General features: G+C 52.0%; 3 protein-coding genes across 3 annotated transcripts; all 3 read right to left on the reverse strand.

Moving 5' to 3' along the window:
• Window positions 1-6,959: 6,959 nt before the first annotated feature.
• LOC124588700 lies at window positions 6,960-11,764 on the reverse strand. The gene is made up of 8 exons (XM_047131480.1): window positions 11,672-11,764; window positions 11,323-11,604; window positions 10,656-11,249; window positions 9,810-10,565; window positions 9,573-9,736; window positions 8,663-9,519; window positions 7,945-8,573; window positions 6,960-7,895 (listed from the first exon to the last, which is right to left on the reverse strand). Exons 1-8 carry the CDS (start codon window positions 11,762-11,764, stop codon window positions 6,960-6,962), a joined length of 4,311 nt encoding a protein of 1,436 aa, XP_046987436.1.
• Window positions 11,765-11,768: 4 nt separating this feature from the next.
• LOC124588701 lies at window positions 11,769-16,573 on the reverse strand. The gene is made up of 8 exons (XM_047131481.1): window positions 16,481-16,573; window positions 16,132-16,413; window positions 15,465-16,058; window positions 14,619-15,374; window positions 14,382-14,545; window positions 13,472-14,328; window positions 12,754-13,382; window positions 11,769-12,704 (listed from the first exon to the last, which is right to left on the reverse strand). Exons 1-8 carry the CDS (start codon window positions 16,571-16,573, stop codon window positions 11,769-11,771), a joined length of 4,311 nt encoding a protein of 1,436 aa, XP_046987437.1.
• Window positions 16,574-16,577: 4 nt separating this feature from the next.
• LOC124588702 lies at window positions 16,578-27,212 on the reverse strand. The gene is made up of 12 exons (XM_047131482.1): window positions 27,035-27,212; window positions 25,289-26,799; window positions 24,731-25,206; window positions 22,926-24,198; window positions 21,698-22,870; window positions 21,164-21,418; window positions 20,274-20,867; window positions 19,428-20,183; window positions 19,191-19,354; window positions 18,281-19,137; window positions 17,563-18,191; window positions 16,578-17,513 (listed from the first exon to the last, which is right to left on the reverse strand). The coding sequence occupies exons 1-12, from the start codon at window positions 27,210-27,212 to the stop codon at window positions 16,578-16,580; spliced, it is 8,802 nt and encodes a 2,933-aa protein (XP_046987438.1).
• Window positions 27,213-27,615: the final 403 nt, after the last annotated feature.

A 27,615-nucleotide genomic window follows, 5' to 3' on the forward strand; every position in this document is an offset into this window, starting at 1 on the left:
TGCGTCTTTGAGTGCGTTTTTGCCTGGGACAGTAAGGTCGTATCGAGGTGAAATTTGTATGACGTACTGAGGTCGGTGGTCTCTTGGCGGTGTCAAAGTTTTAAGATTTGAAGTGAGGGCATCGAGGAGTTAGGGACGTTTATGCAGCGTATTTTGAGACGATGAGAAGAGACGCGCCGCGCCGCCTGGCCCAGTAAGTGTAGTTTGCTTTGATATAGGACCGTTTGGCGACGTAAAAAAATACTAGTTTCCACAGTGGAATGAAAGGAGAGTAACGGAAAGTGTTTAATTTGCAAGTACATCAGACGAAAAAGTAGCTTTAGCGCGAGTTTGTGTAATCCGTTTTTCGGTTTGTATTTGCGTCTTTGAGTGCGTTTTTGCCTGGGACAGTAAGGTCGTATCGAGGTGAAATTTGTATGACGTACTGAGGTCGGTGGTCTCTTGGCGGTGTCAAAGTTTTAAGATTTGAAGTGAGGGCATCGAGGAGTTAGGGACGTTTATGCAGCGTATTTTGAGACGATGAGAAGAGACGCGCCGCGCCGCCTGGCCCAGTAAGTGTAGTTTGCTTTGATATAGGACCGTTTGGCGACGTAAAAAAATACTAGTTTCCACAGTGGAATGAAAGGAGAGTAACGGAAAGTGTTTAATTTGCAAGTACATCAGACGAAAAAGTAGCTTTAGCGCGAGTTTGTGTAATCCGTTTTTCGGTTTGTATTTGCGTCTTTGAGTGCGTTTTTGCCTGGGACAGTAAGGTCGTATCGAGGTGAAATTTGTATGACGTACTGAGGTCGGTGGTCTCTTGGCGGTGTCAAAGTTTTAAGATTTGAAGTGAGGGCATCGAGGAGTTAGGGACGTTTATGCAGCGTATTTTGAGACGATGAGAAGAGACGCGCCGCGCCGCCTGGCCCAGTAAGTGTAGTTTGCTTTGATATAGGACCGTTTGGCGACGTAAAAAAATACTAGTTTCCACAGTGGAATGAAAGGAGAGTAACGGAAAGTGTTTAATTTGCAAGTACATCAGACGAAAAAGTAGCTTTAGCGCGAGTTTGTGTAATCCGTTTTTCGGTTTGTATTTGCGTCTTTGAGTGCGTTTTTGCCTGGGACAGTAAGGTCGTATCGAGGTGAAATTTGTATGACGTACTGAGGTCGGTGGTCTCTTGGCGGTGTCAAAGTTTTAAGATTTGAAGTGAGGGCATCGAGGAGTTAGGGACGTTTATGCAGCGTATTTTGAGACGATGAGAAGAGACGCGCCGCGCCGCCTGGCCCAGTAAGTGTAGTTTGCTTTGATATAGGACCGTTTGGCGACGTAAAAAAATACTAGTTTCCACAGTGGAATGAAAGGAGAGTAACGGAAAGTGTTTAATTTGCAAGTACATCAGACGAAAAAGTAGCTTTAGCGCGAGTTTGTGTAATCCGTTTTTCGGTTTGTATTTGCGTCTTTGAGTGCGTTTTTGCCTGGGACAGTAAGGTCGTATCGAGGTGAAATTTGTATGACGTACTGAGGTCGGTGGTCTCTTGGCGGTGTCAAAGTTTTAAGATTTGAAGTGAGGGCATCGAGGAGTTAGGGACGTTTATGCAGCGTATTTTGAGACGATGAGAAGAGACGCGCCGCGCCGCCTGGCCCAGTAAGTGTAGTTTGCTTTGATATAGGACCGTTTGGCGACGTAAAAAAATACTAGTTTCCACAGTGGAATGAAAGGAGAGTAACGGAAAGTGTTTAATTTGCAAGTACATCAGACGAAAAAGTAGCTTTAGCGCGAGTTTGTGTAATCCGTTTTTCGGTTTGTATTTGCGTCTTTGAGTGCGTTTTTGCCTGGGACAGTAAGGTCGTATCGAGGTGAAATTTGTATGACGTACTGAGGTCGGTGGTCTCTTGGCGGTGTCAAAGTTTTAAGATTTGAAGTGAGGGCATCGAGGAGTTAGGGACGTTTATGCAGCGTATTTTGAGACGATGAGAAGAGACGCGCCGCGCCGCCTGGCCCAGTAAGTGTAGTTTGCTTTGATATAGGACCGTTTGGCGACGTAAAAAAATACTAGTTTCCACAGTGGAATGAAAGGAGAGTAACGGAAAGTGTTTAATTTGCAAGTACATCAGACGAAAAAGTAGCTTTAGCGCGAGTTTGTGTAATCCGTTTTTCGGTTTGTATTTGCGTCTTTGAGTGCGTTTTTGCCTGGGACAGTAAGGTCGTATCGAGGTGAAATTTGTATGACGTACTGAGGTCGGTGGTCTCTTGGCGGTGTCAAAGTTTTAAGATTTGAAGTGAGGGCATCGAGGAGTTAGGGACGTTTATGCAGCGTATTTTGAGACGATGAGAAGAGACGCGCCGCGCCGCCTGGCCCAGTAAGTGTAGTTTGCTTTGATATAGGACCGTTTGGCGACGTAAAAAAATACTAGTTTCCACAGTGGAATGAAAGGAGAGTAACGGAAAGTGTTTAATTTGCAAGTACATCAGACGAAAAAGTAGCTTTAGCGCGAGTTTGTGTAATCCGTTTTTCGGTTTGTATTTGCGTCTTTGAGTGCGTTTTTGCCTGGGACAGTAAGGTCGTATCGAGGTGAAATTTGTATGACGTACTGAGGTCGGTGGTCTCTTGGCGGTGTCAAAGTTTTAAGATTTGAAGTGAGGGCATCGAGGAGTTAGGGACGTTTATGCAGCGTATTTTGAGACGATGAGAAGAGACGCGCCGCGCCGCCTGGCCCAGTAAGTGTAGTTTGCTTTGATATAGGACCGTTTGGCGACGTAAAAAAATACTAGTTTCCACAGTGGAATGAAAGGAGAGTAACGGAAAGTGTTTAATTTGCAAGTACATCAGACGAAAAAGTAGCTTTAGCGCGAGTTTGTGTAATCCGTTTTTCGGTTTGTATTTGCGTCTTTGAGTGCGTTTTTGCCTGGGACAGTAAGGTCGTATCGAGGTGAAATTTGTATGACGTACTGAGGTCGGTGGTCTCTTGGCGGTGTCAAAGTTTTAAGATTTGAAGTGAGGGCATCGAGGAGTTAGGGACGTTTATGCAGCGTATTTTGAGACGATGAGAAGAGACGCGCCGCGCCGCCTGGCCCAGTAAGTGTAGTTTGCTTTGATATAGGACCGTTTGGCGACGTAAAAAAATACTAGTTTCCACAGTGGAATGAAAGGAGAGTAACGGAAAGTGTTTAATTTGCAAGTACATCAGACGAAAAAGTAGCTTTAGCGCGAGTTTGTGTAATCCGTTTTTCGGTTTGTATTTGCGTCTTTGAGTGCGTTTTTGCCTGGGACAGTAAGGTCGTATCGAGGTGAAATTTGTATGACGTACTGAGGTCGGTGGTCTCTTGGCGGTGTCAAAGTTTTAAGATTTGAAGTGAGGGCATCGAGGAGTTAGGGACGTTTATGCAGCGTATTTTGAGACGATGAGAAGAGACGCGCCGCGCCGCCTGGCCCAGTAAGTGTAGTTTGCTTTGATATAGGACCGTTTGGCGACGTAAAAAAATACTAGTTTCCACAGTGGAATGAAAGGAGAGTAACGGAAAGTGTTTAATTTGCAAGTACATCAGACGAAAAAGTAGCTTTAGCGCGAGTTTGTGTAATCCGTTTTTCGGTTTGTATTTGCGTCTTTGAGTGCGTTTTTGCCTGGGACAGTAAGGTCGTATCGAGGTGAAATTTGTATGACGTACTGAGGTCGGTGGTCTCTTGGCGGTGTCAAAGTTTTAAGATTTGAAGTGAGGGCATCGAGGAGTTAGGGACGTTTATGCAGCGTATTTTGAGACGATGAGAAGAGACGCGCCGCGCCGCCTGGCCCAGTAAGTGTAGTTTGCTTTGATATAGGACCGTTTGGCGACGTAAAAAAATACTAGTTTCCACAGTGGAATGAAAGGAGAGTAACGGAAAGTGTTTAATTTGCAAGTACATCAGACGAAAAAGTAGCTTTAGCGCGAGTTTGTGTAATCCGTTTTTCGGTTTGTATTTGCGTCTTTGAGTGCGTTTTTGCCTGGGACAGTAAGGTCGTATCGAGGTGAAATTTGTATGACGTACTGAGGTCGGTGGTCTCTTGGCGGTGTCAAAGTTTTAAGATTTGAAGTGAGGGCATCGAGGAGTTAGGGACGTTTATGCAGCGTATTTTGAGACGATGAGAAGAGACGCGCCGCGCCGCCTGGCCCAGTAAGTGTAGTTTGCTTTGATATAGGACCGTTTGGCGACGTAAAAAAATACTAGTTCCCACAGTGGAATGAAAGGAGAGTAACGGAAAGTGTTTAATTTGCAAGTACATCAGACGAAAAAGTAGCTTTAGCGCGAGTTTATGTAATGTAGGTGACGTGTCGTTTGATTCGTTGACGCATTAGATATTCCGCGCACGGCTTAGTGTACGCGGACCTCTCGCTGTCACTTGGTCGGAGTGGCCGCCTTATAACTGAACTGGGACCAAGCGGAGCGCAGCGGAGTCGCATTGCAAAGTCGCTTGCTAAGTCGGGCGGCCTGGGGGGGGAACAAAATGCATGCTGCCAAGCCGCCATCAGACACCCCAGCCCCCAAGCAGGTGGGCGGCACAGGCGGCAGTGTGCACTTGGTCGCCACCAATTATATTAGGGGCGCTTCACCCCCGCCTGACACGCCGCACTCTTATCGGATTTCCTGTTCTTAATTCTCTCCTGGAAACTTTCTGACTGCTGCCTCACATCACTGATTGTTGTTTAGTTATTTTTATGCACTCCAATTGACTGCGATTTTTGTGTGTGTGTTTGATCTGTAAATTTCTGTTTTGCCTGCTAAGTCGGGAAGCTAGCTCATCCTTGGAATCGCACCACGGCATATCGGCTGCGAGCTGCGAATTCCTACGAATGACGGGCCGCATTTTGTGCCCCTTAACCCCCCCCCCCACTTCCCCTATCGCAATACTGGACCGCGCTTTCCGGCGCATTCCGTCCTTGGCGTACAATGTGTCGGCTGCCCTGTGTCCCACGCTCTTCACACTTTCCTTTTTTTTTTTGTTGTTACAGTCTATAGAAATCCCTCCACGTTTTCGGCAGGCACTTCATCTGTAACACTATGTTATGTGAATGGGCGGCACAAGTTGCAGCGTTGATTTATGCGGCATTAGGCATGTCTAGCAGTACTGGTACGTCTGTTTCGCATCTACTGTATTACGGAGGATATCTTGCCTTCGATTCTCTTCTGACAACTTGTTAATTGGCGCCACACAGCACAGCTTATGGTACTGATTATTGTAATGCTCCAGTTGTCAGGAATTTCGATGCACCTGTTTGATCTGTACATTCCTGTTGTTGTCTTGACAGACAGCATGACTGATATTAGCCGCCACACCGACGAGTGTCTTTTATTCCAGCCACCATGTGGCTCGACTACCATTCTACACTTTGGTTTCCCCACTTTATTATTCAGTAGCGCCTACTGTTGTGGAAGTTCTTCCTTCTTGCCTCACCTCAGACTTAGTGCTTGTTTTCACCTTTTGAGTCTCCAGTTCACTGCCTGTACAGCGTTTTCGTGTGTTCTCAAATGTAGTAAACATACCATCTACACACTATGTATTTATATATTTATATATATTTTTCTCTATCCTCCTCCATTCACTTTACACTTATATTACCTGTTTCTTTCGATCCTTCCTCATTTCTCTCCGTCGTTTCCTCTTTGCCCGATACATCCTCCCTCTTCTCACCATGGCTTCCTTCTCCTCCTCTCATCCTTACCCATATTACTATCCTCTTCAACTCTCTCAAACATACTTTCCTCATACACTCCCTCCCTCCCTCCCTCCCTCCCTTCTTTCTACAAACTGCTTTTTCTCCTCCCCATCTCTTTTTTTCCGCATTACAGCATGCAAAGCAGTCTATTCAAGTTCTGTGGTTAATACACACAACTCCGCTGCAAAAGCATCTGTTACTGAACTTGCAAGAGATAGCTTGCATGGAGGAGTGACTGCTTACGCAAAACTTACTCTGCACATTTGAGATACTGTACATGCAAGAGTTGCAGCACACACTATTCATGTTCTATCAGCGAAAACTGCTAAACGTGAAATCCTTCCTATTCATATCAGTATATCTGTACTTGCAAGTGTTACTGTATGCAGAAAGGTTGCTGCAAATGAAACAGTTACTGAATGTACAATAGGTATGGCACTACAAGGTTAAACACATGGTCTACTACCCTTGCAAGTTGTGCTGTCCTCTCAAGGTGTGCTGTCCTCTTGAGCTGTCCTCTCTAGTTGAGCTATCCTCTCAAGTTGAGCTGTCCTCTCCAGTTGAGCAGTCCTCTCAAGTTGAGCTGTCCTCTCAAGTTGAGCTGTCCTCTCAAGTTGAGCTGTCCTCTCAAGTTGTGCTGTCCTCTCAAGTTGTGCTGTCCTCTCAAGTTGAGCTGTCCTCTCAAGTTGAGCTGTCCTCTCCAGTTGAGCAGTCCTCTCAAGTTGAGCTGTCCTCGCAAGCTCTGCTGTCCTTCCAAGCTGTGCTGTCCACGCAAGCTGTACTGTCCTCGCAAGCTGTGATGTCCTCGCAAGCTGTGCTGTCCTCGCAAGCTGTGCTGTCCTCGCAACCTGTGCTGTCCTCGCAACCTGTGCTGTCCTCGCAAGCTGTGCTGTCCTAGCAAGTTGAGCTGTCCTCTCAAGTAGTGCTGTCCTCTCAAGTTGAGCTGTCCTCTCAAGTTGAGCTGTCCTCTCAAGTTGAGCAGTCCTCTCCAGTTGAGCAGTCCTCTCAAGTTGAGCTGTCCTCTCAAGTTGAGCTGTCCTCTCCAGTTGAGCAGTCCTCTCCAGTTGAGCAGTCCTCTCAAGTTGAGCTGTCCTCGCAAGCTCTGCTGTCCTTCCAAGCTGTGCTGTCCGCGCAAGCTGTACTGTCCTCGCAAGCTGTGCTGTCCTCGCAAGCTGTGTTGTCCTCACAACCTGTGCTGCTTCGTAAGCCGTGCTGTCCTCGCAAGCCATGCAGACCTCGCAAGCGGTGCCGTCCTCGCAAGCCGTGATGTCCTCGCAAGCCATGCTGTCATGCTGTCCTCGCAAGCTGTGCTGTCCTTGCGAGCTTTGCTGTCCTCGCAAGCTGTGCTGTCCTCGCAAGTTGTGCTGTCCTCGCAAGTTGTGCTGTCCTCTCAAGTTGTGCTGTCCTCTCAAGTTGAGCTGTCCTCTCAAATTGAGCTGTCCTCTCAGGTTGAGCTATCCTCTCAAGTAAAGCTGTCTTCTTAAGTTGAGCTGTCCTCTCAAGTTGAGCTGTCCTCTCAAGTAGAGCTGTCCTCGCAAGTTGAGCTGTCCTCTCAAGTTGAGCTGTCCTCTCAAGTAGAGCTGTCCTCACAAGCTGTGCTGTCCTCGCAAGCTGTGCTGTCCTCTCAAGTTGAGCTGTCCTCTCAAGTAAAGATGTCTTCTTAAGTTGAGCTGTCCTCTCTAGATGTGCTGTCCTCTCAAGTTGAGCTGTCCTCTCAAATTGAGCTGTCCTCTCAGGTTGAGCTGTCCTCTCAAGTAAAGCTGCCTTCTTAAGTTGAGCTGTCTTCTCAAGTTGAGCTGTCCTCTCAAGTAGAGCTGTCCTCACAAGCTGTGCTGTCCTCGCAAGTTGAGCCGTCCTCTCAAGTTGAGCTGTCCTCTCAAGTTGAGCTGTCCTCTCTAGATGAGCTGTCCTCTCAAGTTGAGCTGTCCTCTCAAATTGAGCTGTCCTCTCAAGTTGAGCTATCCTCTCAACTTGAGCTGTCCTCTCTACTTGAGCTGTCCTCTCAAGTTGAGCTGTCCTCTCAAGTTGAGCTGACCTCTCAAGTTGAGCTGTCCTCTCAAAATGAGCTCTCTTCTCAAGTTGAGCTGTCCACTCTAGATGAGCTGTCCTCACAAGTTGAGCTGTCCTCTCGAGCTGTCCTCTCAGTTTGAGCTGTCCTCTCAAGTAAAGCTGTCTTCTCAAGTTGAGCTGTCCTCTCAACTTGAGCAGTCCTCTCAAGTTAAGCTGTCCTCGCAAGCTGTGCTGTCCTTGCAAGCTAAACTGTCCTCCCAACCTCTGTTGTCCTCGCAAGCCGTGCTGTCCTCGCTAGCCGTGCTGTCCTCAGAAGCCGTGCTGTCCTCGCAAGCTTTGCTGTCCTCGCAAGCTGTGCTGTCCTCGCAACCTGTGCTGTCCTCGGAAGCTGTGCTGTCCTCGCAAGCTGTGCTGTCCTCGCAAGTTGAGCTGTCCTCTCAAGTAGTGCTGTCCTCTCAAGTTGAGCTGTCCTCTCAAGTTGAGCTGTCCTCTCAAGTTGAGCTGTCCTCTCATGTTGAGCTGTCCTCTCAAGTTGAGCTGTCCTCTCAAGTTGTGCTGTCCTTTCAAGTTGTGCTGTCCTCTCAAGTTGAGCTGTCCTCTCCAGTTGAGCAGTCCTCTCAAGTTGAGCTGTCCTCGCAAGCTCTGCTGTCCTTCCAAGCTGTGCTGTCCGCGCTAGCTGTACTGTCCTCGCAAACTGTGAAGTCCTCGCAAGCTGTGCTGTCCTCGCAAGCTGGGCTGTCCTCACAACCTGTGCTGCTTCGCAAGCCGTGCTGTCCTCGCAAGCCATGCAGACCTCGCAAGCGGTGCCGTCCTCGCAAGCCGTGCTGTCCTCGCAAGCCATGCTGTCCTCGCAAGCTGTGCTGTCCTTGCGAGCTTTGCTGTCCTCGCAAGCTGTGCTGTCCTCGCAAGTTGTGCTGTCCTCGCAAGTTGTGCTGTCCTCTCAAGTTGTGCTGTCCTCTCAAGTTGAGCTGTCCTCTCACATTGAGCTGTCCTCTCAGGTTGAGCTGTCCTCTCAAGTAAAGCTGTCTTCTTAAGTTGAGCTGTCCTCTCAAGTTGAGCTGTCCTCTCAAGTAGAGCTGTCCTCGCAAGTTGAGCTGTCCTCTCAAGTTGAGCTGTCCTCTCAAGTAGAGCTGTCCTCACAAGCTGTGCTGTCCTCGCAAGCTGTGCTGTCCTCTCAAGTTGAGCTGTACTCTCAAGTAAAGATGACTTCTTAAGTTGAGCTGTCCTCTCTAGATGAGCTGTCCTCTCAAGTTGAGCTGTCCTCTCAAATTGAGCTGTCCTCTCAGGTTGAGCTGTCCTCTCAAGTAAAGCTGCCTTCTTAAGTTGAGCTGTCTTCTCAAGTTGAGCTGTCCTCTCAAGTAGAGCTATCCTCACAAGCTGTGCTGTCCTCGCAAGTTGAGCTGTCCTCTCAAGTTGAGCTGTCCTCTCAAGTTGAGCTGTCCTCTCAAGTTGAGCTGTCCTCTCTAGATGAGCTGTCCTCTCAAGTTGAGCTGTCCTCTCAAATTGAGCTGTCCTCTCAAGTTGAGCTGTCCTCTCAAATTGAGCTGTCCTCTCAGGTTGAGCTGTCCTCTCAGGTAAAGCTGTCTTCTTAAGTTGAGCTGTCCTCTCAAGTTGGGCTGTCCTCTCAAGTAGAGCTGTCCTCGCAAGCTGTGCTGTCCTCGCAAGCTGTGCCGTCCTCGCAAGCTGTGCTGTCCTCGCAAGCTGTGCTGTCCTCGCAAGCTGTGCTGTCCTCGCAAGCTGTGCTGTCCTCGCAAGCTGTGCTGTACTCGCAAACTGTGCTGTCCTCGCAAGCTGTGCTATCCTCACAAGCTGTGCTGTCCTCTCAAGTTGAGCTGTCCTCTCAAGTTGAACTTACTCTCAAGTTGAGCTGACCGCTCAAGTTGAGCTGACCTCTCAAGTTGAGCTGTCCTCTCAAGTTGAGCTCTCTTCTCAAGTAGAGCTGTCCACTCTAGATGAGCTGTCCTCACAAGTTGAGCTGTCCTCTCGAGCTGTCCTCTCAGGTTGAGCTGTCCTCTCAAGTAAAGCTGTCTTCTCAAGTTGAGCTGTCCTCTCAACTTGAGCAGTCCTCTCAAGTTAAACTGTCCTCGCAAGCTGTGCTGTCCTTGCAAGCTAAACTGTCCTCCCAACCTCTGTTGTCCTCGCAAGCCGTGCTGTCCTCGCTAGCCGTGCTGTCGTCAGAAGCCATGCTGTCCTCGTAAGCTTTGCTGTCCTCGCAAGCTTTGCTGTTCTCGCAAGCTTTGCTGTCTTCTCAAGGTGTGCTGTCTTCTCAAGTTGTGCAGTCCTCTCAAGTCGAGCTGTCCTCTCATGTTGAGTTGTCCTCTCAAGTTGAGCTGTCCTCACAAGCTGTAATGTCCTCGCAAGCTGTGCTGTCCTCGCAATCTGTGCTGTCCCTGCAAGCTGTGCTGTCCTCACAAGCAGTGCTGTCCTCACAAGCTGTGCTGTCCTCACAAGCTGTGCTGTCCTCACAAGCCGTGCTGTCCTCGCAAGCTGAGCTGTCCTCCCAACCTCTGCTGTCCTCGCAAGTCGTGCCGTCCTCGCTAGCCGTGCTGTCCTCAGAAGCCGTGCTGTCCTCGCAAGCTGTGCTGTCCTCGCAAACTTTGCTGTCCTAGCAAGCTTTGCTGTCCTCGCAAATTGTGCTGTCTTCTCAAGTTGTGCAGTCCTCTCAAGTTGAGCTGTCCTCTCAAGTTGAGCTGTTCTCTCAAGTTCAGCTGTCTTCTCAAGTTGAGCTTTCCTCTCAAGTTGAGCAGTCCGCTCAAGCTGAGGGGTCCTCGCAACCTGTGCTTTCCTCGCAAGCTGTGCTGTCTTTGCAAGCTGTGCTGTCCTCGCAAGCTGTGCTGTCCTCGCAAGCTGTGCTGTCCTCGCAAGCTGTGCTGTCCTCGCAAGCTGTGCTGTCCTCGCAAACTGTGCTGTCCTCGAAAGCTATGCTGTCCTCGCAAGCTGTGCTGTCCTTGGAAGCTGTGCTGTCCTCGCAACCTGTGCTGTCCTCGCAACCTGTGCTGTCCTCACAAGCCGTTCTCTCCTCGCAAGCTGTGCTGTCCTCGCAAGCTGTGCTGTCCTCGCAAGCTGTGCTGTCCTCGCAAGCTGTGGTGTCCTCGCAAGCTGTGCTGTCCTCGCAAGCTGTGCTGTCGTCTCAAGTTGAGCTGCCCTCTCAAGTTCAGTTCCCCTCTCAAGTTGAGCTGTCCTCTCAAGTTGAGCAGTCCTCTCAAGTTGAGCTGTCCTCCCAAGTTGAGCTGTCCTCTCAAGTTGAGCTGTGACGTTGAGCTGTCCTCTCAAGTTGAGCTGTCCTCTCAAGTTGAGCTGTCCTCTCAAGTTGAGCTGTCCTCTCAAGTTGAGCTGTCCCCTCAAGTTGAGCTGTCTTCTCAAGTTGAGCTGTCCACTCAAGTTGAGCTGTCTGCTCAAGTTGAGCTGTCCTCTCAAGCTGAGCTGTCCTCTCAAGTTGAGCTGTCCTCTCAAGTTGAACTGTCCTCGCAAGCCGTGCTGTCCTCGCAAGCTGTGCTTTCCTCGCAAGCTGAGCCATCCTCGCAAGCTGTGCTGTCCTCGCAAGCCATGCTGTTCTCGCAAGCTGTGCTGTTATCGAAAGCCGTGCTGTCTTTGCAAGCCGTGCTGTCATCGCAAGCCATGCTGTCCTCGCAAGCTTTGCTTTCCTCGCAAGCTTTGCTGTCCTCGGAAGCTGTGCTGTCCTCTCAAGTTGTGCTGTCCTCTCAAGTTGAGCTGTCCTCTCAAGTAGAGCTGTCCTCTCAAGTAGATCTGTCCTTTCAAGATGAGCTGTCCTCTCGAGCTGTCCTCGCAAGTTGAGCTGTCCTCTCAAGTTGAGCTGTCCTCTCAAGTTGAGCTGTCCTCTCCAGTTGAGCAGTCCTCTCCAGTTGAGCAGTCCTCTCAAGTTGAGCTGTCCTCGCAAGCTCTGCTGTCCTTCCAAGCTGTGCTGTCCGCGCAAGCTGTACTGTCCTCGCAAGCTGTGCTGTCCTCGCAAGCTGTGTTGTCCTCACAACCTGTGCTGCTTCGTAAGCCGTGCTGTCCTCGCAAGCCATGCAGACCTCGCAAGCGGTGCCGTCCTCGCAAGCCGTGATGTCCTCGCAAGCCATGCTGTCATGCTGTCCTCGCAAGCTGTGCTGTCCTTGCGAGCTTTGCTGTCCTCGCAAGCTGTGCTGTCCTCGCAAGTTGTGCTGTCCTCGCAAGTTGTGCTGTCCTCTCAAGTTGTGCTGTCCTCTCAAGTTGAGCTGTCCTCTCAAATTGAGCTGTCCTCTCAGGTTGAGCTATCCTCTCAAGTAAAGCTGTCTTCTTAAGTTGAGCTGTCCTCTCAAGTTGAGCTGTCCTCTCAAGTAGAGCTGTCCTCGCAAGTTGAGCTGTCCTCTCAAGTTGAGCTGTCCTCTCAAGTAGAGCTGTCCTCACAAGCTGTGCTGTCCTCGCAAGCTGTGCTGTCCTCTCAAGTTGAGCTGTCCTCTCAAGTAAAGATGTCTTCTTAAGTTGAGCTGTCCTCTCTAGATGTGCTGTCCTCTCAAGTTGAGCTGTCCTCTCAAATTGAGCTGTCCTCTCAGGTTGAGCTGTCCTCTCAAGTAAAGCTGCCTTCTTAAGTTGAGCTGTCTTCTCAAGTTGAGCTGTCCTCTCAAGTAGAGCTGTCCTCACAAGCTGTGCTGTCCTCGCAAGTTGAGCCGTCCTCTCAAGTTGAGCTGTCCTCTCAAGTTGAGCTGTCCTCTCTAGATGAGCTGTCCTCTCAAGTTGAGCTGTCCTCTCAAATTGAGCTGTCCTCTCAAGTTGAGCTATCCTCTCAACTTGAGCTGTCCTCTCTACTTGAGCTGTCCTCTCAAGTTGAGCTGTCCTCTCAAGTTGAGCTGACCTCTCAAGTTGAGCTGTCCTCTCAAAATGAGCTCTCTTCTCAAGTTGAGCTGTCCACTCTAGATGAGCTGTCCTCACAAGTTGAGCTGTCCTCTCGAGCTGTCCTCTCAGTTTGAGCTGTCCTCTCAAGTAAAGCTGTCTTCTCAAGTTGAGCTGTCCTCTCAACTTGAGCAGTCCTCTCAAGTTAAGCTGTCCTCGCAAGCTGTGCTGTCCTTGCAAGCTAAACTGTCCTCCCAACCTCTGTTGTCCTCGCAAGCCGTGCTGTCCTCGCTAGCCGTGCTGTCCTCAGAAGCCGTGCTGTCCTCGCAAGCTTTGCTGTCCTCGCAAGCTGTGCTGTCCTCGCAACCTGTGCTGTCCTCGGAAGCTGTGCTGTCCTCGCAAGCTGTGCTGTCCTCGCAAGTTGAGCTGTCCTCTCAAGTAGTGCTGTCCTCTCAAGTTGAGCTGTCCTCTCAAGTTGAGCTGTCCTCTCAAGTTGAGCTGTCCTCTCATGTTGAGCTGTCCTCTCAAGTTGAGCTGTCCTCTCAAGTTGTGCTGTCCTTTCAAGTTGTGCTGTCCTCTCAAGTTGAGCTGTCCTCTCCAGTTGAGCAGTCCTCTCAAGTTGAGCTGTCCTCGCAAGCTCTGCTGTCCTTCCAAGCTGTGCTGTCCGCGCTAGCTGTACTGTCCTCGCAAACTGTGAAGTCCTCGCAAGCTGTGCTGTCCTCGCAAGCTGGGCTGTCCTCACAACCTGTGCTGCTTCGCAAGCCGTGCTGTCCTCGCAAGCCATGCAGACCTCGCAAGCGGTGCCGTCCTCGCAAGCCGTGCTGTCCTCGCAAGCCATGCTGTCCTCGCAAGCTGTGCTGTCCTTGCGAGCTTTGCTGTCCTCGCAAGCTGTGCTGTCCTCGCAAGTTGTGCTGTCCTCGCAAGTTGTGCTGTCCTCTCAAGTTGTGCTGTCCTCTCAAGTTGAGCTGTCCTCTCACATTGAGCTGTCCTCTCAGGTTGAGCTGTCCTCTCAAGTAAAGCTGTCTTCTTAAGTTGAGCTGTCCTCTCAAGTTGAGCTGTCCTCTCAAGTAGAGCTGTCCTCGCAAGTTGAGCTGTCCTCTCAAGTTGAGCTGTCCTCTCAAGTAGAGCTGTCCTCACAAGCTGTGCTGTCCTCGCAAGCTGTGCTGTCCTCTCAAGTTGAGCTGTACTCTCAAGTAAAGATGACTTCTTAAGTTGAGCTGTCCTCTCTAGATGAGCTGTCCTCTCAAGTTGAGCTGTCCTCTCAAATTGAGCTGTCCTCTCAGGTTGAGCTGTCCTCTCAAGTAAAGCTGCCTTCTTAAGTTGAGCTGTCTTCTCAAGTTGAGCTGTCCTCTCAAGTAGAGCTATCCTCACAAGCTGTGCTGTCCTCGCAAGTTGAGCTGTCCTCTCAAGTTGAGCTGTCCTCTCAAGTTGAGCTGTCCTCTCAAGTTGAGCTGTCCTCTCTAGATGAGCTGTCCTCTCAAGTTGAGCTGTCCTCTCAAATTGAGCTGTCCTCTCAAGTTGAGCTGTCCTCTCAAATTGAGCTGTCCTCTCAGGTTGAGCTGTCCTCTCAGGTAAAGCTGTCTTCTTAAGTTGAGCTGTCCTCTCAAGTTGGGCTGTCCTCTCAAGTAGAGCTGTCCTCGCAAGCTGTGCTGTCCTCGCAAGCTGTGCCGTCCTCGCAAGCTGTGCTGTCCTCGCAAGCTGTGCTGTCCTCGCAAGCTGTGCTGTCCTCGCAAGCTGTGCTGTCCTCGCAAGCTGTGCTGTACTCGCAAACTGTGCTGTCCTCGCAAGCTGTGCTATCCTCACAAGCTGTGCTGTCCTCTCAAGTTGAGCTGTCCTCTCAAGTTGAACTTACTCTCAAGTTGAGCTGACCGCTCAAGTTGAGCTGACCTCTCAAGTTGAGCTGTCCTCTCAAGTTGAGCTCTCTTCTCAAGTAGAGCTGTCCACTCTAGATGAGCTGTCCTCACAAGTTGAGCTGTCCTCTCGAGCTGTCCTCTCAGGTTGAGCTGTCCTCTCAAGTAAAGCTGTCTTCTCAAGTTGAGCTGTCCTCTCAACTTGAGCAGTCCTCTCAAGTTAAACTGTCCTCGCAAGCTGTGCTGTCCTTGCAAGCTAAACTGTCCTCCCAACCTCTGTTGTCCTCGCAAGCCGTGCTGTCCTCGCTAGCCGTGCTGTCGTCAGAAGCCATGCTGTCCTCGTAAGCTTTGCTGTCCTCGCAAGCTTTGCTGTTCTCGCAAGCTTTGCTGTCTTCTCAAGGTGTGCTGTCTTCTCAAGTTGTGCAGTCCTCTCAAGTCGAGCTGTCCTCTCATGTTGAGTTGTCCTCTCAAGTTGAGCTGTCCTCACAAGCTGTAATGTCCTCGCAAGCTGTGCTGTCCTCGCAATCTGTGCTGTCCCTGCAAGCTGTGCTGTCCTCACAAGCAGTGCTGTCCTCACAAGCTGTGCTGTCCTCACAAGCTGTGCTGTCCTCACAAGCCGTGCTGTCCTCGCAAGCTGAGCTGTCCTCCCAACCTCTGCTGTCCTCGCAAGTCGTGCCGTCCTCGCTAGCCGTGCTGTCCTCAGAAGCCGTGCTGTCCTCGCAAGCTGTGCTGTCCTCGCAAACTTTGCTGTCCTAGCAAGCTTTGCTGTCCTCGCAAATTGTGCTGTCTTCTCAAGTTGTGCAGTCCTCTCAAGTTGAGCTGTCCTCTCAAGTTGAGCTGTTCTCTCAAGTTCAGCTGTCTTCTCAAGTTGAGCTTTCCTCTCAAGTTGAGCAGTCCGCTCAAGCTGAGGGGTCCTCGCAACCTGTGCTTTCCTCGCAAGCTGTGCTGTCTTTGCAAGCTGTGCTGTCCTCGCAAGCTGTGCTGTCCTCGCAAGCTGTGCTGTCCTCGCAAGCTGTGCTGTCCTCGCAAGCTGTGCTGTCCTCGCAAACTGTGCTGTCCTCGAAAGCTATGCTGTCCTCGCAAGCTGTGCTGTCCTTGGAAGCTGTGCTGTCCTCGCAACCTGTGCTGTCCTCGCAACCTGTGCTGTCCTCACAAGCCGTTCTCTCCTCGCAAGCTGTGCTGTCCTCGCAAGCTGTGCTGTCCTCGCAAGCTGTGCTGTCCTCGCAAGCTGTGGTGTCCTCGCAAGCTGTGCTGTCCTCGCAAGCTGTGCTGTCGTCTCAAGTTGAGCTGCCCTCTCAAGTTCAGTTCCCCTCTCAAGTTGAGCTGTCCTCTCAAGTTGAGCAGTCCTCTCAAGTTGAGCTGTCCTCCCAAGTTGAGCTGTCCTCTCAAGTTGAGCTGTGACGTTGAGCTGTCCTCTCAAGTTGAGCTGTCCTCTCAAGTTGAGCTGTCCTCTCAAGTTGAGCTGTCCTCTCAAGTTGAGCTGTCCCCTCAAGTTGAGCTGTCTTCTCAAGTTGAGCTGTCCACTCAAGTTGAGCTGTCTGCTCAAGTTGAGCTGTCCTCTCAAGCTGAGCTGTCCTCTCAAGTTGAGCTGTCCTCTCAAGTTGAACTGTCCTCGCAAGCCGTGCTGTCCTCGCAAGCTGTGCTTTCCTCGCAAGCTGAGCCATCCTCGCAAGCTGTGCTGTCCTCGCAAGCCATGCTGTTCTCGCAAGCTGTGCTGTTATCGAAAGCCGTGCTGTCTTTGCAAGCCGTGCTGTCATCGCAAGCCATGCTGTCCTCGCAAGCTTTGCTTTCCTCGCAAGCTTTGCTGTCCTCGGAAGCTGTGCTGTCCTCTCAAGTTGTGCTGTCCTCTCAAGTTGAGCTGTCCTCTCAAGTAGAGCTGTCCTCTCAAGTAGATCTGTCCTTTCAAGATGAGCTGTCCTCTCGAGCTGTCCTCGCAAGTTGAGCTGTCCTCTCAAGTTGAGCTGTCCTCTCAAGTTGAGCTGTCCTCTCCAGTTGAGCAGTCCTCTCCAGTTGAGCAGTCCTCTCAAGTTGAGCTGTCCTCGCAAGCTCTGCTGTCCTTCCAAGCTGTGCTGTCCGCGCAAGCTGTACTGTCCTCGCAAGCTGTGCTGTCCTCGCAAGCTGTGTTGTCCTCACAACCTGTGCTGCTTCGTAAGCCGTGCTGTCCTCGCAAGCCATGCAGACCTCGCAAGCGGTGCCGTCCTCGCAAGCCGTGATGTCCTCGCAAGCCATGCTGTCATGCTGTCCTCGCAAGCTGTGCTGTCCTTGCGAGCTTTGCTGTCCTCGCAAGCTGTGCTGTCCTCGCAAGTTGTGCTGTCCTCGCAAGTTGTGCTGTCCTCTCAAGTTGTGCTGTCCTCTCAAGTTGAGCTGTCCTCTCAAATTGAGCTGTCCTCTCAGGTTGAGCTATCCTCTCAAGTAAAGCTGTCTTCTTAAGTTGAGCTGTCCTCTCAAGTTGAGCTGTCCTCTCAAGTAGAGCTGTCCTCGCAAGTTGAGCTGTCCTCTCAAGTTGAGCTGTCCTCTCAAGTAGAGCTGTCCTCACAAGCTGTGCTGTCCTCGCAAGCTGTGCTGTCCTCTCAAGTTGAGCTGTCCTCTCAAGTAAAGATGTCTTCTTAAGTTGAGCTGTCCTCTCTAGATGTGCTGTCCTCTCAAGTTGAGCTGTCCTCTCAAATTGAGCTGTCCTCTCAGGTTGAGCTGTCCTCTCAAGTAAAGCTGCCTTCTTAAGTTGAGCTGTCTTCTCAAGTTGAGCTGTCCTCTCAAGTAGAGCTGTCCTCACAAGCTGTGCTGTCCTCGCAAGTTGAGCCGTCCTCTCAAGTTGAGCTGTCCTCTCAAGTTGAGCTGTCCTCTCTAGATGAGCTGTCCTCTCAAGTTGAGCTGTCCTCTCAAATTGAGCTGTCCTCTCAAGTTGAGCTATCCTCTCAACTTGAGCTGTCCTCTCTACTTGAGCTGTCCTCTCAAGTTGAGCTGTCCTCTCAAGTTGAGCTGACCTCTCAAGTTGAGCTGTCCTCTCAAAATGAGCTCTCTTCTCAAGTTGAGCTGTCCACTCTAGATGAGCTGTCCTCACAAGTTGAGCTGTCCTCTCGAGCTGTCCTCTCAGTTTGAGCTGTCCTCTCAAGTAAAGCTGTCTTCTCAAGTTGAGCTGTCCTCTCAACTTGAGCAGTCCTCTCAAGTTAAGCTGTCCTCGCAAGCTGTGCTGTCCTTGCAAGCTAAACTGTCCTCCCAACCTCTGTTGTCCTCGCAAGCCGTGCTGTCCTCGCTAGCCGTGCTGTCCTCAGAAGCCGTGCTGTCCTCGCAAGCTTTGCTGTCCTCGCAAGCTGTGCTGTCCTCGCAACCTGTGCTGTCCTCGGAAGCTGTGCTGTCCTCGCAAGCTGTGCTGTCCTCGCAAGTTGAGCTGTCCTCTCAAGTAGTGCTGTCCTCTCAAGTTGAGCTGTCCTCTCAAGTTGAGCTGTCCTCTCAAGTTGAGCTGTCCTCTCATGTTGAGCTGTCCTCTCAAGTTGAGCTGTCCTCTCAAGTTGTGCTGTCCTTTCAAGTTGTGCTGTCCTCTCAAGTTGAGCTGTCCTCTCCAGTTGAGCAGTCCTCTCAAGTTGAGCTGTCCTCGCAAGCTCTGCTGTCCTTCCAAGCTGTGCTGTCCGCGCTAGCTGTACTGTCCTCGCAAACTGTGAAGTCCTCGCAAGCTGTGCTGTCCTCGCAAGCTGGGCTGTCCTCACAACCTGTGCTGCTTCGCAAGCCGTGCTGTCCTCGCAAGCCATGCAGACCTCGCAAGCGGTGCCGTCCTCGCAAGCCGTGCTGTCCTCGCAAGCCATGCTGTCCTCGCAAGCTGTGCTGTCCTTGCGAGCTTTGCTGTCCTCGCAAGCTGTGCTGTCCTCGCAAGTTGTGCTGTCCTCGCAAGTTGTGCTGTCCTCTCAAGTTGTGCTGTCCTCTCAAGTTGAGCTGTCCTCTCACATTGAGCTGTCCTCTCAGGTTGAGCTGTCCTCTCAAGTAAAGCTGTCTTCTTAAGTTGAGCTGTCCTCTCAAGTTGAGCTGTCCTCTCAAGTAGAGCTGTCCTCGCAAGTTGAGCTGTCCTCTCAAGTTGAGCTGTCCTCTCAAGTAGAGCTGTCCTCACAAGCTGTGCTGTCCTCGCAAGCTGTGCTGTCCTCTCAAGTTGAGCTGTACTCTCAAGTAAAGATGACTTCTTAAGTTGAGCTGTCCTCTCTAGATGAGCTGTCCTCTCAAGTTGAGCTGTCCTCTCAAATTGAGCTGTCCTCTCAGGTTGAGCTGTCCTCTCAAGTAAAGCTGCCTTCTTAAGTTGAGCTGTCTTCTCAAGTTGAGCTGTCCTCTCAAGTAGAGCTATCCTCACAAGCTGTGCTGTCCTCGCAAGTTGAGCTGTCCTCTCAAGTTGAGCTGTCCTCTCAAGTTGAGCTGTCCTCTCAAGTTGAGCTGTCCTCTCTAGATGAGCTGTCCTCTCAAGTTGAGCTGTCCTCTCAAATTGAGCTGTCCTCTCAAGTTGAGCTGTCCTCTCAAATTGAGCTGTCCTCTCAGGTTGAGCTGTCCTCTCAGGTAAAGCTGTCTTCTTAAGTTGAGCTGTCCTCTCAAGTTGGGCTGTCCTCTCAAGTAGAGCTGTCCTCGCAAGCTGTGCTGTCCTCGCAAGCTGTGCCGTCCTCGCAAGCTGTGCTGTCCTCGCAAGCTGTGCTGTCCTCGCAAGCTGTGCTGTCCTCGCAAGCTGTGCTGTCCTCGCAAGCTGTGCTGTACTCGCAAACTGTGCTGTCCTCGCAAGCTGTGCTATCCTCACAAGCTGTGCTGTCCTCTCAAGTTGAGCTGTCCTCTCAAGTTGAACTTACTCTCAAGTTGAGCTGACCGCTCAAGTTGAGCTGACCTCTCAAGTTGAGCTGTCCTCTCAAGTTGAGCTCTCTTCTCAAGTAGAGCTGTCCACTCTAGATGAGCTGTCCTCACAAGTTGAGCTGTCCTCTCGAGCTGTCCTCTCAGGTTGAGCTGTCCTCTCAAGTAAAGCTGTCTTCTCAAGTTGAGCTGTCCTCTCAACTTGAGCAGTCCTCTCAAGTTAAACTGTCCTCGCAAGCTGTGCTGTCCTTGCAAGCTAAACTGTCCTCCCAACCTCTGTTGTCCTCGCAAGCCGTGCTGTCCTCGCTAGCCGTGCTGTCGTCAGAAGCCATGCTGTCCTCGTAAGCTTTGCTGTCCTCGCAAGCTTTGCTGTTCTCGCAAGCTTTGCTGTCTTCTCAAGGTGTGCTGTCTTCTCAAGTTGTGCAGTCCTCTCAAGTCGAGCTGTCCTCTCATGTTGAGTTGTCCTCTCAAGTTGAGCTGTCCTCACAAGCTGTAATGTCCTCGCAAGCTGTGCTGTCCTCGCAATCTGTGCTGTCCCTGCAAGCTGTGCTGTCCTCACAAGCAGTGCTGTCCTCACAAGCTGTGCTGTCCTCACAAGCTGTGCTGTCCTCACAAGCCGTGCTGTCCTCGCAAGCTGAGCTGTCCTCCCAACCTCTGCTGTCCTCGCAAGTCGTGCCGTCCTCGCTAGCCGTGCTGTCCTCAGAAGCCGTGCTGTCCTCGCAAGCTGTGCTGTCCTCGCAAACTTTGCTGTCCTAGCAAGCTTTGCTGTCCTCGCAAATTGTGCTGTCTTCTCAAGTTGTGCAGTCCTCTCAAGTTGAGCTGTCCTCTCAAGTTGAGCTGTTCTCTCAAGTTCAGCTGTCTTCTCAAGTTGAGCTTTCCTCTCAAGTTGAGCAGTCCGCTCAAGCTGAGGGGTCCTCGCAACCTGTGCTTTCCTCGCAAGCTGTGCTGTCTTTGCAAGCTGTGCTGTCCTCGCAAGCTGTGCTGTCCTCGCAAGCTGTGCTGTCCTCGCAAGCTGTGCTGTCCTCGCAAGCTGTGCTGTCCTCGCAAACTGTGCTGTCCTCGAAAGCTATGCTGTCCTCGCAAGCTGTGCTGTCCTTGGAAGCTGTGCTGTCCTCGCAACCTGTGCTGTCCTCGCAACCTGTGCTGTCCTCACAAGCCGTTCTCTCCTCGCAAGCTGTGCTGTCCTCGCAAGCTGTGCTGTCCTCGCAAGCTGTGCTGTCCTCGCAAGCTGTGGTGTCCTCGCAAGCTGTGCTGTCCTCGCAAGCTGTGCTGTCGTCTCAAGTTGAGCTGCCCTCTCAAGTTCAGTTCCCCTCTCAAGTTGAGCTGTCCTCTCAAGTTGAGCAGTCCTCTCAAGTTGAGCTGTCCTCCCAAGTTGAGCTGTCCTCTCAAGTTGAGCTGTGACGTTGAGCTGTCCTCTCAAGTTGAGCTGTCCTCTCAAGTTGAGCTGTCCTCTCAAGTTGAGCTGTCCTCTCAAGTTGAGCTGTCCCCTCAAGTTGAGCTGTCTTCTCAAGTTGAGCTGTCCACTCAAGTTGAGCTGTCTGCTCAAGTTGAGCTGTCCTCTCAAGCTGAGCTGTCCTCTCAAGTTGAGCTGTCCTCTCAAGTTGAACTGTCCTCGCAAGCCGTGCTGTCCTCGCAAGCTGTGCTTTCCTCGCAAGCTGAGCCATCCTCGCAAGCTGTGCTGTCCTCGCAAGCCATGCTGTTCTCGCAAGCTGTGCTGTTATCGAAAGCCGTGCTGTCTTTGCAAGCCGTGCTGTCATCGCAAGCCATGCTGTCCTCGCAAGCTTTGCTTTCCTCGCAAGCTTTGCTGTCCTCGGAAGCTGTGCTGTCCTCTCAAGTTGTGCTGTCCTCTCAAGTTGAGCTGTCCTCTCAAGTAGAGCTGTCCTCTCAAGTAGATCTGTCCTTTCAAGATGAGCTGTCCTCTCGAGCTGTCCTCGCAAATTGAGCTGTCCTCTCAAGTTGAGCTGTCCTCTCAAGTTGAGCTGTCCTCTCAAGTTGAGCTGCCCTCTCTACTTGAGCTGTCCTCTCAAGTTGACCTGTCCTCTCAAGTTGAGCTGACCTCTCAAGTTGAGCTGTCCTCTCAAGTTGAGCTCTCTTCTCAAGTTGAGCTGTCCTCTCTAGATGACCTGTCCTCTCTAGATGAGCTGTCCTCTCAATTTGAGCTGTCCTCTCAAGTTGAGCTGTCCTCAGGTTGAGCTGTCCTCTCAAGTAAAGCTGTCTTCTCAAGTTGAGCTGTCCTCTCAAGTTGAGCAGCTCTCTCAAGTTAAGCTGTTCTCGCAAGGTGTGCTGTCCTTGCAAGCTAAACTGTCCTTCCAGCCTCTGCTGTGCTCGCAAGCCGTGCTGTCCTCGCTAGCCGTGCTGTCCTCAGAAGCCATGCTGTCCTCGCATGCTTTGCTGTCCTCGCAAGCTTTGCTGTTCTCGCAAGCTTTTCTGTCCTCGCAAGTTGTGCTGTCTTCTCAAGTTGGCAGTCCTCTCAAGTTGAACTGTCCCCTCATGTTGAGTTGTCCTCTGAAGTTGAGCTGTCCTCTCAAGTTGAGCTGTCCTCACAAGCTGTAATGTCCTCGCAAGCTGTGCTGTCCTCGCAAGCTGTGCTGTCCCTGCAAGCTGTGCTGTCCTCGCAAGCAGTGCTGTCCTCGCAAGCTGTGCTGTCCTCGCAAGCTGTGCTGTCCACGCAAGCTGAGCTGTCCTCCCAACCTCTGCTGCCCTCGCAAGACGTGCTGTCCTCGCTAGCCATGCTGTCCTCAGATGCCGTGCTGTCCTCGCAAGCTGTGCTGTCCTCGCAAACATTGCTGACATAGCAAGTTTAGCTGTCTTCGCAAATTGTGCTGTCTTCTCAAGTTGTGCAGTCCTCTCAAGTTGAGCTGTCCTCTCAAGTTGAGCTGTTCTCTCAAGTTGAGCTGTCCTCTCAAGTTGAGCTTTCCTCTCAAGTTGAGCAGTCCGCTCAAGTTGAGCTGTCCTCCCAAGTTGAGCTGTCCTCTCAAGCTGAGCTGTCTTCGCAACCTGTGCTTTCCTCGCAAGCCGTGCTGTCCTCGCAAGCTGTGCTGTCCTCGCAAGCTGTGCTGTCCTCGCAAGCTGTGCTGTCCTCGCAAGCTGTGCTGTCCTCGCAAGCTGTGCTGCCCTCGCAAGCTGTGCTGTCCTCGCAAGCTGTGCTGTCCTTGGAAGCTGTGCTGTCCTTGCAACCTGTGCTGTCCTTGCAACCTGTACTGTCCTAGCAAGCCGTTCTCTCCTCGCAAGCTGTGCTGTCCTCGCAAGCTGTGCTGTCCTCGCAAGCTGTGCTGTCCTCGCAAGCTGTGCTGTCCTCGCAAGCTGTGCTGTCCTCGCAAGCTGTGCTGTCCTCGCAAGCTGTGCTGTCGTCTCAAGTTGAGCTGCCCTCTCAAGTTCAGCTGCCCTCTCAAGTTGAGCTGTCCTCTCAAGTTGAGCTGTCCTCTCAAGTTCACCTGTGCTCTCAAATTGAGCTGTCAAGTTGAGCTGTACTCTCAAGTTGAGCTGTCCTCTCAAATTGAGCTGTCCTCTCAAGTTGAGCTGTCCTCTCAAGTTGAGCTGTGCTCGCAAGCTGTGCTGTCCTCGCAAGCTGTGCTGTCCTCGCAAGCCGTGCTGTCCTCGCAAGCTGTGCTGTCCTCGCAAGCCGTGCTGTCCTCGCAAGCCGTGCCGTCCTCGCAAGCTGTGCTGTCCTCGCAAGCTCTGCTGTCCACGCAAGCTGAGCTGTCCTCCCAACCTCTGCTGTCATCGCAAGTCGTGCTGTCCTCGCTAGCCGTGCTGTACTCAGAAGCCGTACTGTCCTCGCAAGCTGTTCTGCCCTCGCAAACTTTGCTGTCCTAGCAAGCTTTGCTGTCCTCGCAAATTGTGCTGTCTTCTCAAGTTGTGCAGTCCTCTCAAGTGGAGCTGTCCTCTCAAGTTGAGCTGTTCTCTCAAATTGAGCTGTCCTCTCAAGTTGAGCTTTCCTCTCAAGTTGAGCAGTCTGCTCAAGTTGAGCTGTCCTCTCAAGTTGAGCTGTCCTCTCAATCTGAGCTGTCCTCGCAAGCTGTGCTGTCCTCGCAAGCTGTGCTGTCCTCGCAAGCTGTGCTGTCCTCGCAAGCTGTGCTGTCCTCGCAAGCTGCGCTGTCCTCGCAAGCTGTGCTGTCCTCACAAGCTGTGCTGTCCTCGCAAGCTTTGCTGTCCTTGGAAGCTGTGCTGTCCTTGCAACCTGTGCTGTCCTCGCAACCTGTGCTGTCCTCGCAAGCCGTTCTCTCCTCGCAAGCTGTGCTGTCCTCGCAAGCTGTGCTGTCCTCGCAAACTGTGCTGTCCTTGCAAAATGTGCTGTCCTCGCAAGCTGTGCTGTCCTCGCAAGCTGTGCTGTCGCCTCAAGTTGAGCTGCCCTCTCAAGTTCAGCTGCCCTCTCAAGTTGAGCTGTCCTCTCAAGTTGAGCTGTCCTCTCAAGTTGGGCTGTCCTCTGAAGTTGAGCTGTCCTCTCAAGTTGAGCTTTCCTCTCAAGTTGAGCAGTCCGCTCAAGTTGAGCTGTCCTCTCAAGTTGAGCTGTCCTCTCAAGCTGAGCTGTCCTCGCAACCTGTGCATTCCTCGCAAGCTGTGCTGTCCTCGCAAGCTGTGCTGTCCTCGCAAGCTGTGCTGTCCTTGCAAGCTGTGCTGTCCTCGCAAGCTGTGCTGTCCTCACAAGCTGTGCTGTCCTTGCAAGCCGTGCTGTCCTCGCATGCCGTGCTGTCCTTGCAAGCTGTGCTGTCCTCGTCAGCTTTGCTGTCCTCGCAAGTTGTGCTTTCCTCTCAAGTAGTGCTTTCCTCTTAAGTAGTGCAGTCCCCTCAAGTTGAGCTGTCTTCTCAAGTTGAGCTGTCCACTCAAGTTGAGCTGTCTGCTCAAGTTGAGCTGTCCTCTCAAGCTGAGCTGTCCTCTCATGTTGAGCTGTCCTCTCAAGTTGAACTGTCCTCGCAAGCTGTGCTGTCCTTGCAAGCTGTGCTGTCCTCGCAAGCTGTGCTGTCCTCGAAAACTGTGCTGCCCTTCGCAAGCTGTGCTTTCCTCGCAAGCTGTGCTGTCCTCGCAAGCTGTGCTTTCCTCGCAAGCTGACCCGTCCTCACAATCTGTGCTGTTCTCGCAAGCCGTGCTGTTCTCGCAAGCTATGCTGTCATCGGAAGCCGTGCTGTCTTCGCAAGCCGTGCTGTCATCGCAATCCGTGCTGTCCTCGCAAGCTTTGCTTTCCTGGCAAGCTTTCCTGTCCTCGGAAGCTGTGCTGTCCTCTCAAGTTGTGCTGTCCTCTCAAGTTGAGCTGTCCTCTCAAGTTGAGCTGTCCTCTCAAGTTGAGCTGTCGTATCAAGATGAGCTGTCCTCTCAAGTTGAGCTGTCCTCTCAAGTTGAGCTGTCCTCTCAAGTTGAGCTGTCCTCTCTCGATGAGCAGTCCTCTCTAGATGTGCTGTCCTCACAAGTTGTGCTGTCCTCTCAAGTTGAGCTGTCCTCTCAAGTTGAGCAGTCCTCTCAGGTTGAGCTGTCCTCGCAAGCTGTGCTGTCATCGCAAGCTAAGCTGTCCTCCCAACCTCTGCTGTCCTCGCAAGCCGTGAGGTCCTCGCTAGCCATGCTGTCCTCAGAAGCCGTGCTGACCTCTCACGCTTTGCTGTCCTCGCAAGCTTTGCTGTTCTCGCAAGCTTTGCTGTCCTCGCAAGTTGTGCTATCTTCTCAAGTCGTACAGTCCGCTCAAGTTGAACGGTCCTCTCAAGTTTAGCTGTTATCTCAAGCTGAGCTGTCCTCGCAACCTCTGCTTTCCTCGCAAGCTCTGTTGCCCTCGCAAGCTGTGCTGTCCTCGCAAGCTGTGCTGTCCTCGCAAGCTGTGCTGTCGTCGCAAGCTGTGCTGTCCTCGCAAGCTGTGCTGTCCTCGCAAGCTGTGCTGTCGTCTCAAGTTGAGCTGCCCTCTCAAGTTCAGCTGCCATCTCAAGTTGAGCTGTCGTCTCAAGTTGAGCTGTCCTCTGAAGTTGAGCTGTCCTCTCAAGTTGAGCTGTCAAGTTGAGCTTTCCTCTCAAGTTGAGCTGTCCTCTCAAGTTGAGCTGTCCTCTAAAATTGAGCTGTCCTCGCAAGCTGTGCTGTCTTCGCAAGCTGTGCTGTCCTCTCAAGCCGTGCTGTCCTCGCAAGCCGTGTGGTCCTCGCAAGCTGTGCTGTCCTTACAAGCCGTGCTGTGCTCGCAAGCCGTGCTATCCTCGCAAGCCGTGCTGTCCTCGCAAGCCGTGCTGTCCTTGCAAGCTGTGCTGTCCTCGCCAGCTTTGCTGTCCTCGCAAGTTGTGCTTTCCTCTCAAGTAGTGCTTTCCTCTTAAGTAGTGCTGTCCCCTCAAGTTGATCTGTCTTCTCAAGTTGAGCTGTCCACTCAAGTTGAGCTGTCTGCTCAAGTTGAGCTGTCCTCTCAAGCTGAGCTGTCCTCTCAAGTTGAGCTGTCCTCTCAAGTTGAGCTGTCCTCTCAAGTTGAGCTGTCCTCTCAAGTTGAGCTGTCCTCTCAAGTTGAGCTGTCCTCACAACTTGAGCTGTCCTCTCAAGTTGAGCTGTCCTCTCAAGTTGAGCTGTCCTCTCAAGTTGAGCTGTCTTCTCAAGTTGAACTGTCCTCTCAAGCTGAGCAGTCCTCGCAACCAGTGCTTTCCTCGCAAGCTGTGCTGTCCTCGCAAGCTGTGCTGTCCTCGCAAGCTGTGCCTTCCTCGCAAGCTGTGCTGTCCTCGCAAGCTGTGCTGTCCTCGCAAACTGTGCTGTCCTCGCAAGCTTTGCAGTCCTCGCAAGCTGTGCTGTCCTTGGAAGCTGTGCTGTCCTCGCAACCTGTGCTGTCCTCGCAACCTGTGCTGTCCTCCCAAGCCGTTCTCTCCTCGCAAGCCGTGCCGTCCTCACAAGCAATGCTGCCCTCGCAAGCCATGCTGTCTTCGCAAGCCGTACTTTCCTTGCAAGCTTTGCTGTCCTTGCAAGCTGTGCTGTCCTCGCAAGCTGTGCAGTCTTCGCAAGCTGTGCTGTCCTCGCAAGCTGTGCTGTCGTCTCAAGTTGACCTGCCCTCTCAAGTTCAGCTGTCCTCACAAGCCGTGCTGTCCTCGCAAGCTGTGCTGTCCTCGCAAGCTGTGCTGTCCTCAAGAGCTGTGCTGTCCTCGCAAGCTGTGCTGTCCTCTCAAGTTGAGCTGTCTTCTCAAGTTGAGCAGTCCTCTCAACCGGAGCTATCCTCTGAAGTTGAGCTGTCCTCTCAAGTTGAGGTGTCCTCTCAAGTTGTGCTGTCCTCGAAAGTTGAGCTGTCTCAGCTGTCCTCGCAAGCCGTGCTGTCCTCGCAAGCTGTGCTGTCCTCGCAAGCTGTGCTGTCCTTGAAAGCTGTGCTGTCCTCACAAGCTGTGCTTTCCTCGCAAGTTGTGCTGTGCTCGCAAGCTGTGCTGTCCTTGCAAGCTGTCCTGTCCTGGCAAGCTGTGCTGTTCTCGCAAACTGTGCTGTCCTCGCAAGCTGTGCTGTTCTCGGAAGCTTTGCTGTCCTCGCAATCTGTGCTGTCCTTGCAACCTGTGCTGTCCTCGCAAGCCGTTCTCTCCTCACTAGCCGTGCTGTCCTTGCAAGCCATTCTGTCCTCGCAAGGCGTGCTGTCCTTGCAAGCCGTGCTGTCCTCGCAAGCCATGCTGTCCTTGTAAGCTTTGCTGTGCTCTCCTTGCATGCTGTGTTGTCCTCGCAAGCTGTGCTGTCGTCGCTAGCTCTGCTGTCGTCTCAAGTTGAGCTGCCCTCTTAAGTTCAGCTGCCCTCCCAAGTTGCGCTGTCCTCTCAAGTTGAGTTGTCCTTTCAAGTTGATCTGTCCTCTCAAGTTGAGCAGTCCTCTCAAGTTGAGCTGTCAAGTTAAACTGTCCTCTCAAGTTGAGCTGTCCTCTCAAGTTGAGCTGTCCTCGCAAGCTCTGCCGTCCTCGAAAGCTGTACTGTCCGCGCAAGCTGTGCTCTCCTCGCAAGCCTTGCTGTCCTCGCAAGCCGTGCTGTCCTCGCAAGCTGTGCTGTCCTCGCAAGCCGTGCTATCCTCGCAATCTGTGGTGTCCTCGCAAGCCGTGCTCTCCTCGCAAGCCGTGCTGTCCTCACAAGCCGTGCTGTCCTCGCAAGCCATGCTGTCCTCGCAAGTTGTGCTGTCCTCGCAAGCCGGCTGTCCTCGCAAGCCATGCTGTCCGCGCAAGCCAAGCTGTCCTCGCAAGTCGTGCTGTCCTCGCAAGCCGTGCTGTCCTCGCAAGCTTTGCTGTCATCGCAAGCTGTGCTGTCCTTGCATGCTGTGTTGTCCTCGCAAGCTGTGCTGTCCTCGCTAGCTCTGCTGTCGTCTCAAGTTGAGCTGCCCTCGTAAGTTCAGCTGACCTCTCAAGTTGAGCTGTCCTCTCGTTGAATTGTCCTCTCAAGTTGATCTGTCCTCTCAAGTTGAGCTCTCCTCTCAAGTTCAGCTGTCAAGTTGAGCTGTCCTCTCAAGTTGAGCTGTCCTCTCAAGTTGAGGTGTCCTCTCAAGTAAGGCTGTCCTCTCAAGT

The sequence above is a fragment of the Schistocerca americana genome, unplaced genomic scaffold, assembly GCF_021461395.2.
Source record: "Schistocerca americana isolate TAMUIC-IGC-003095 unplaced genomic scaffold, iqSchAmer2.1 HiC_scaffold_650, whole genome shotgun sequence".
NCBI lineage: Eukaryota > Metazoa > Arthropoda > Insecta > Orthoptera > Acrididae > Schistocerca > Schistocerca americana.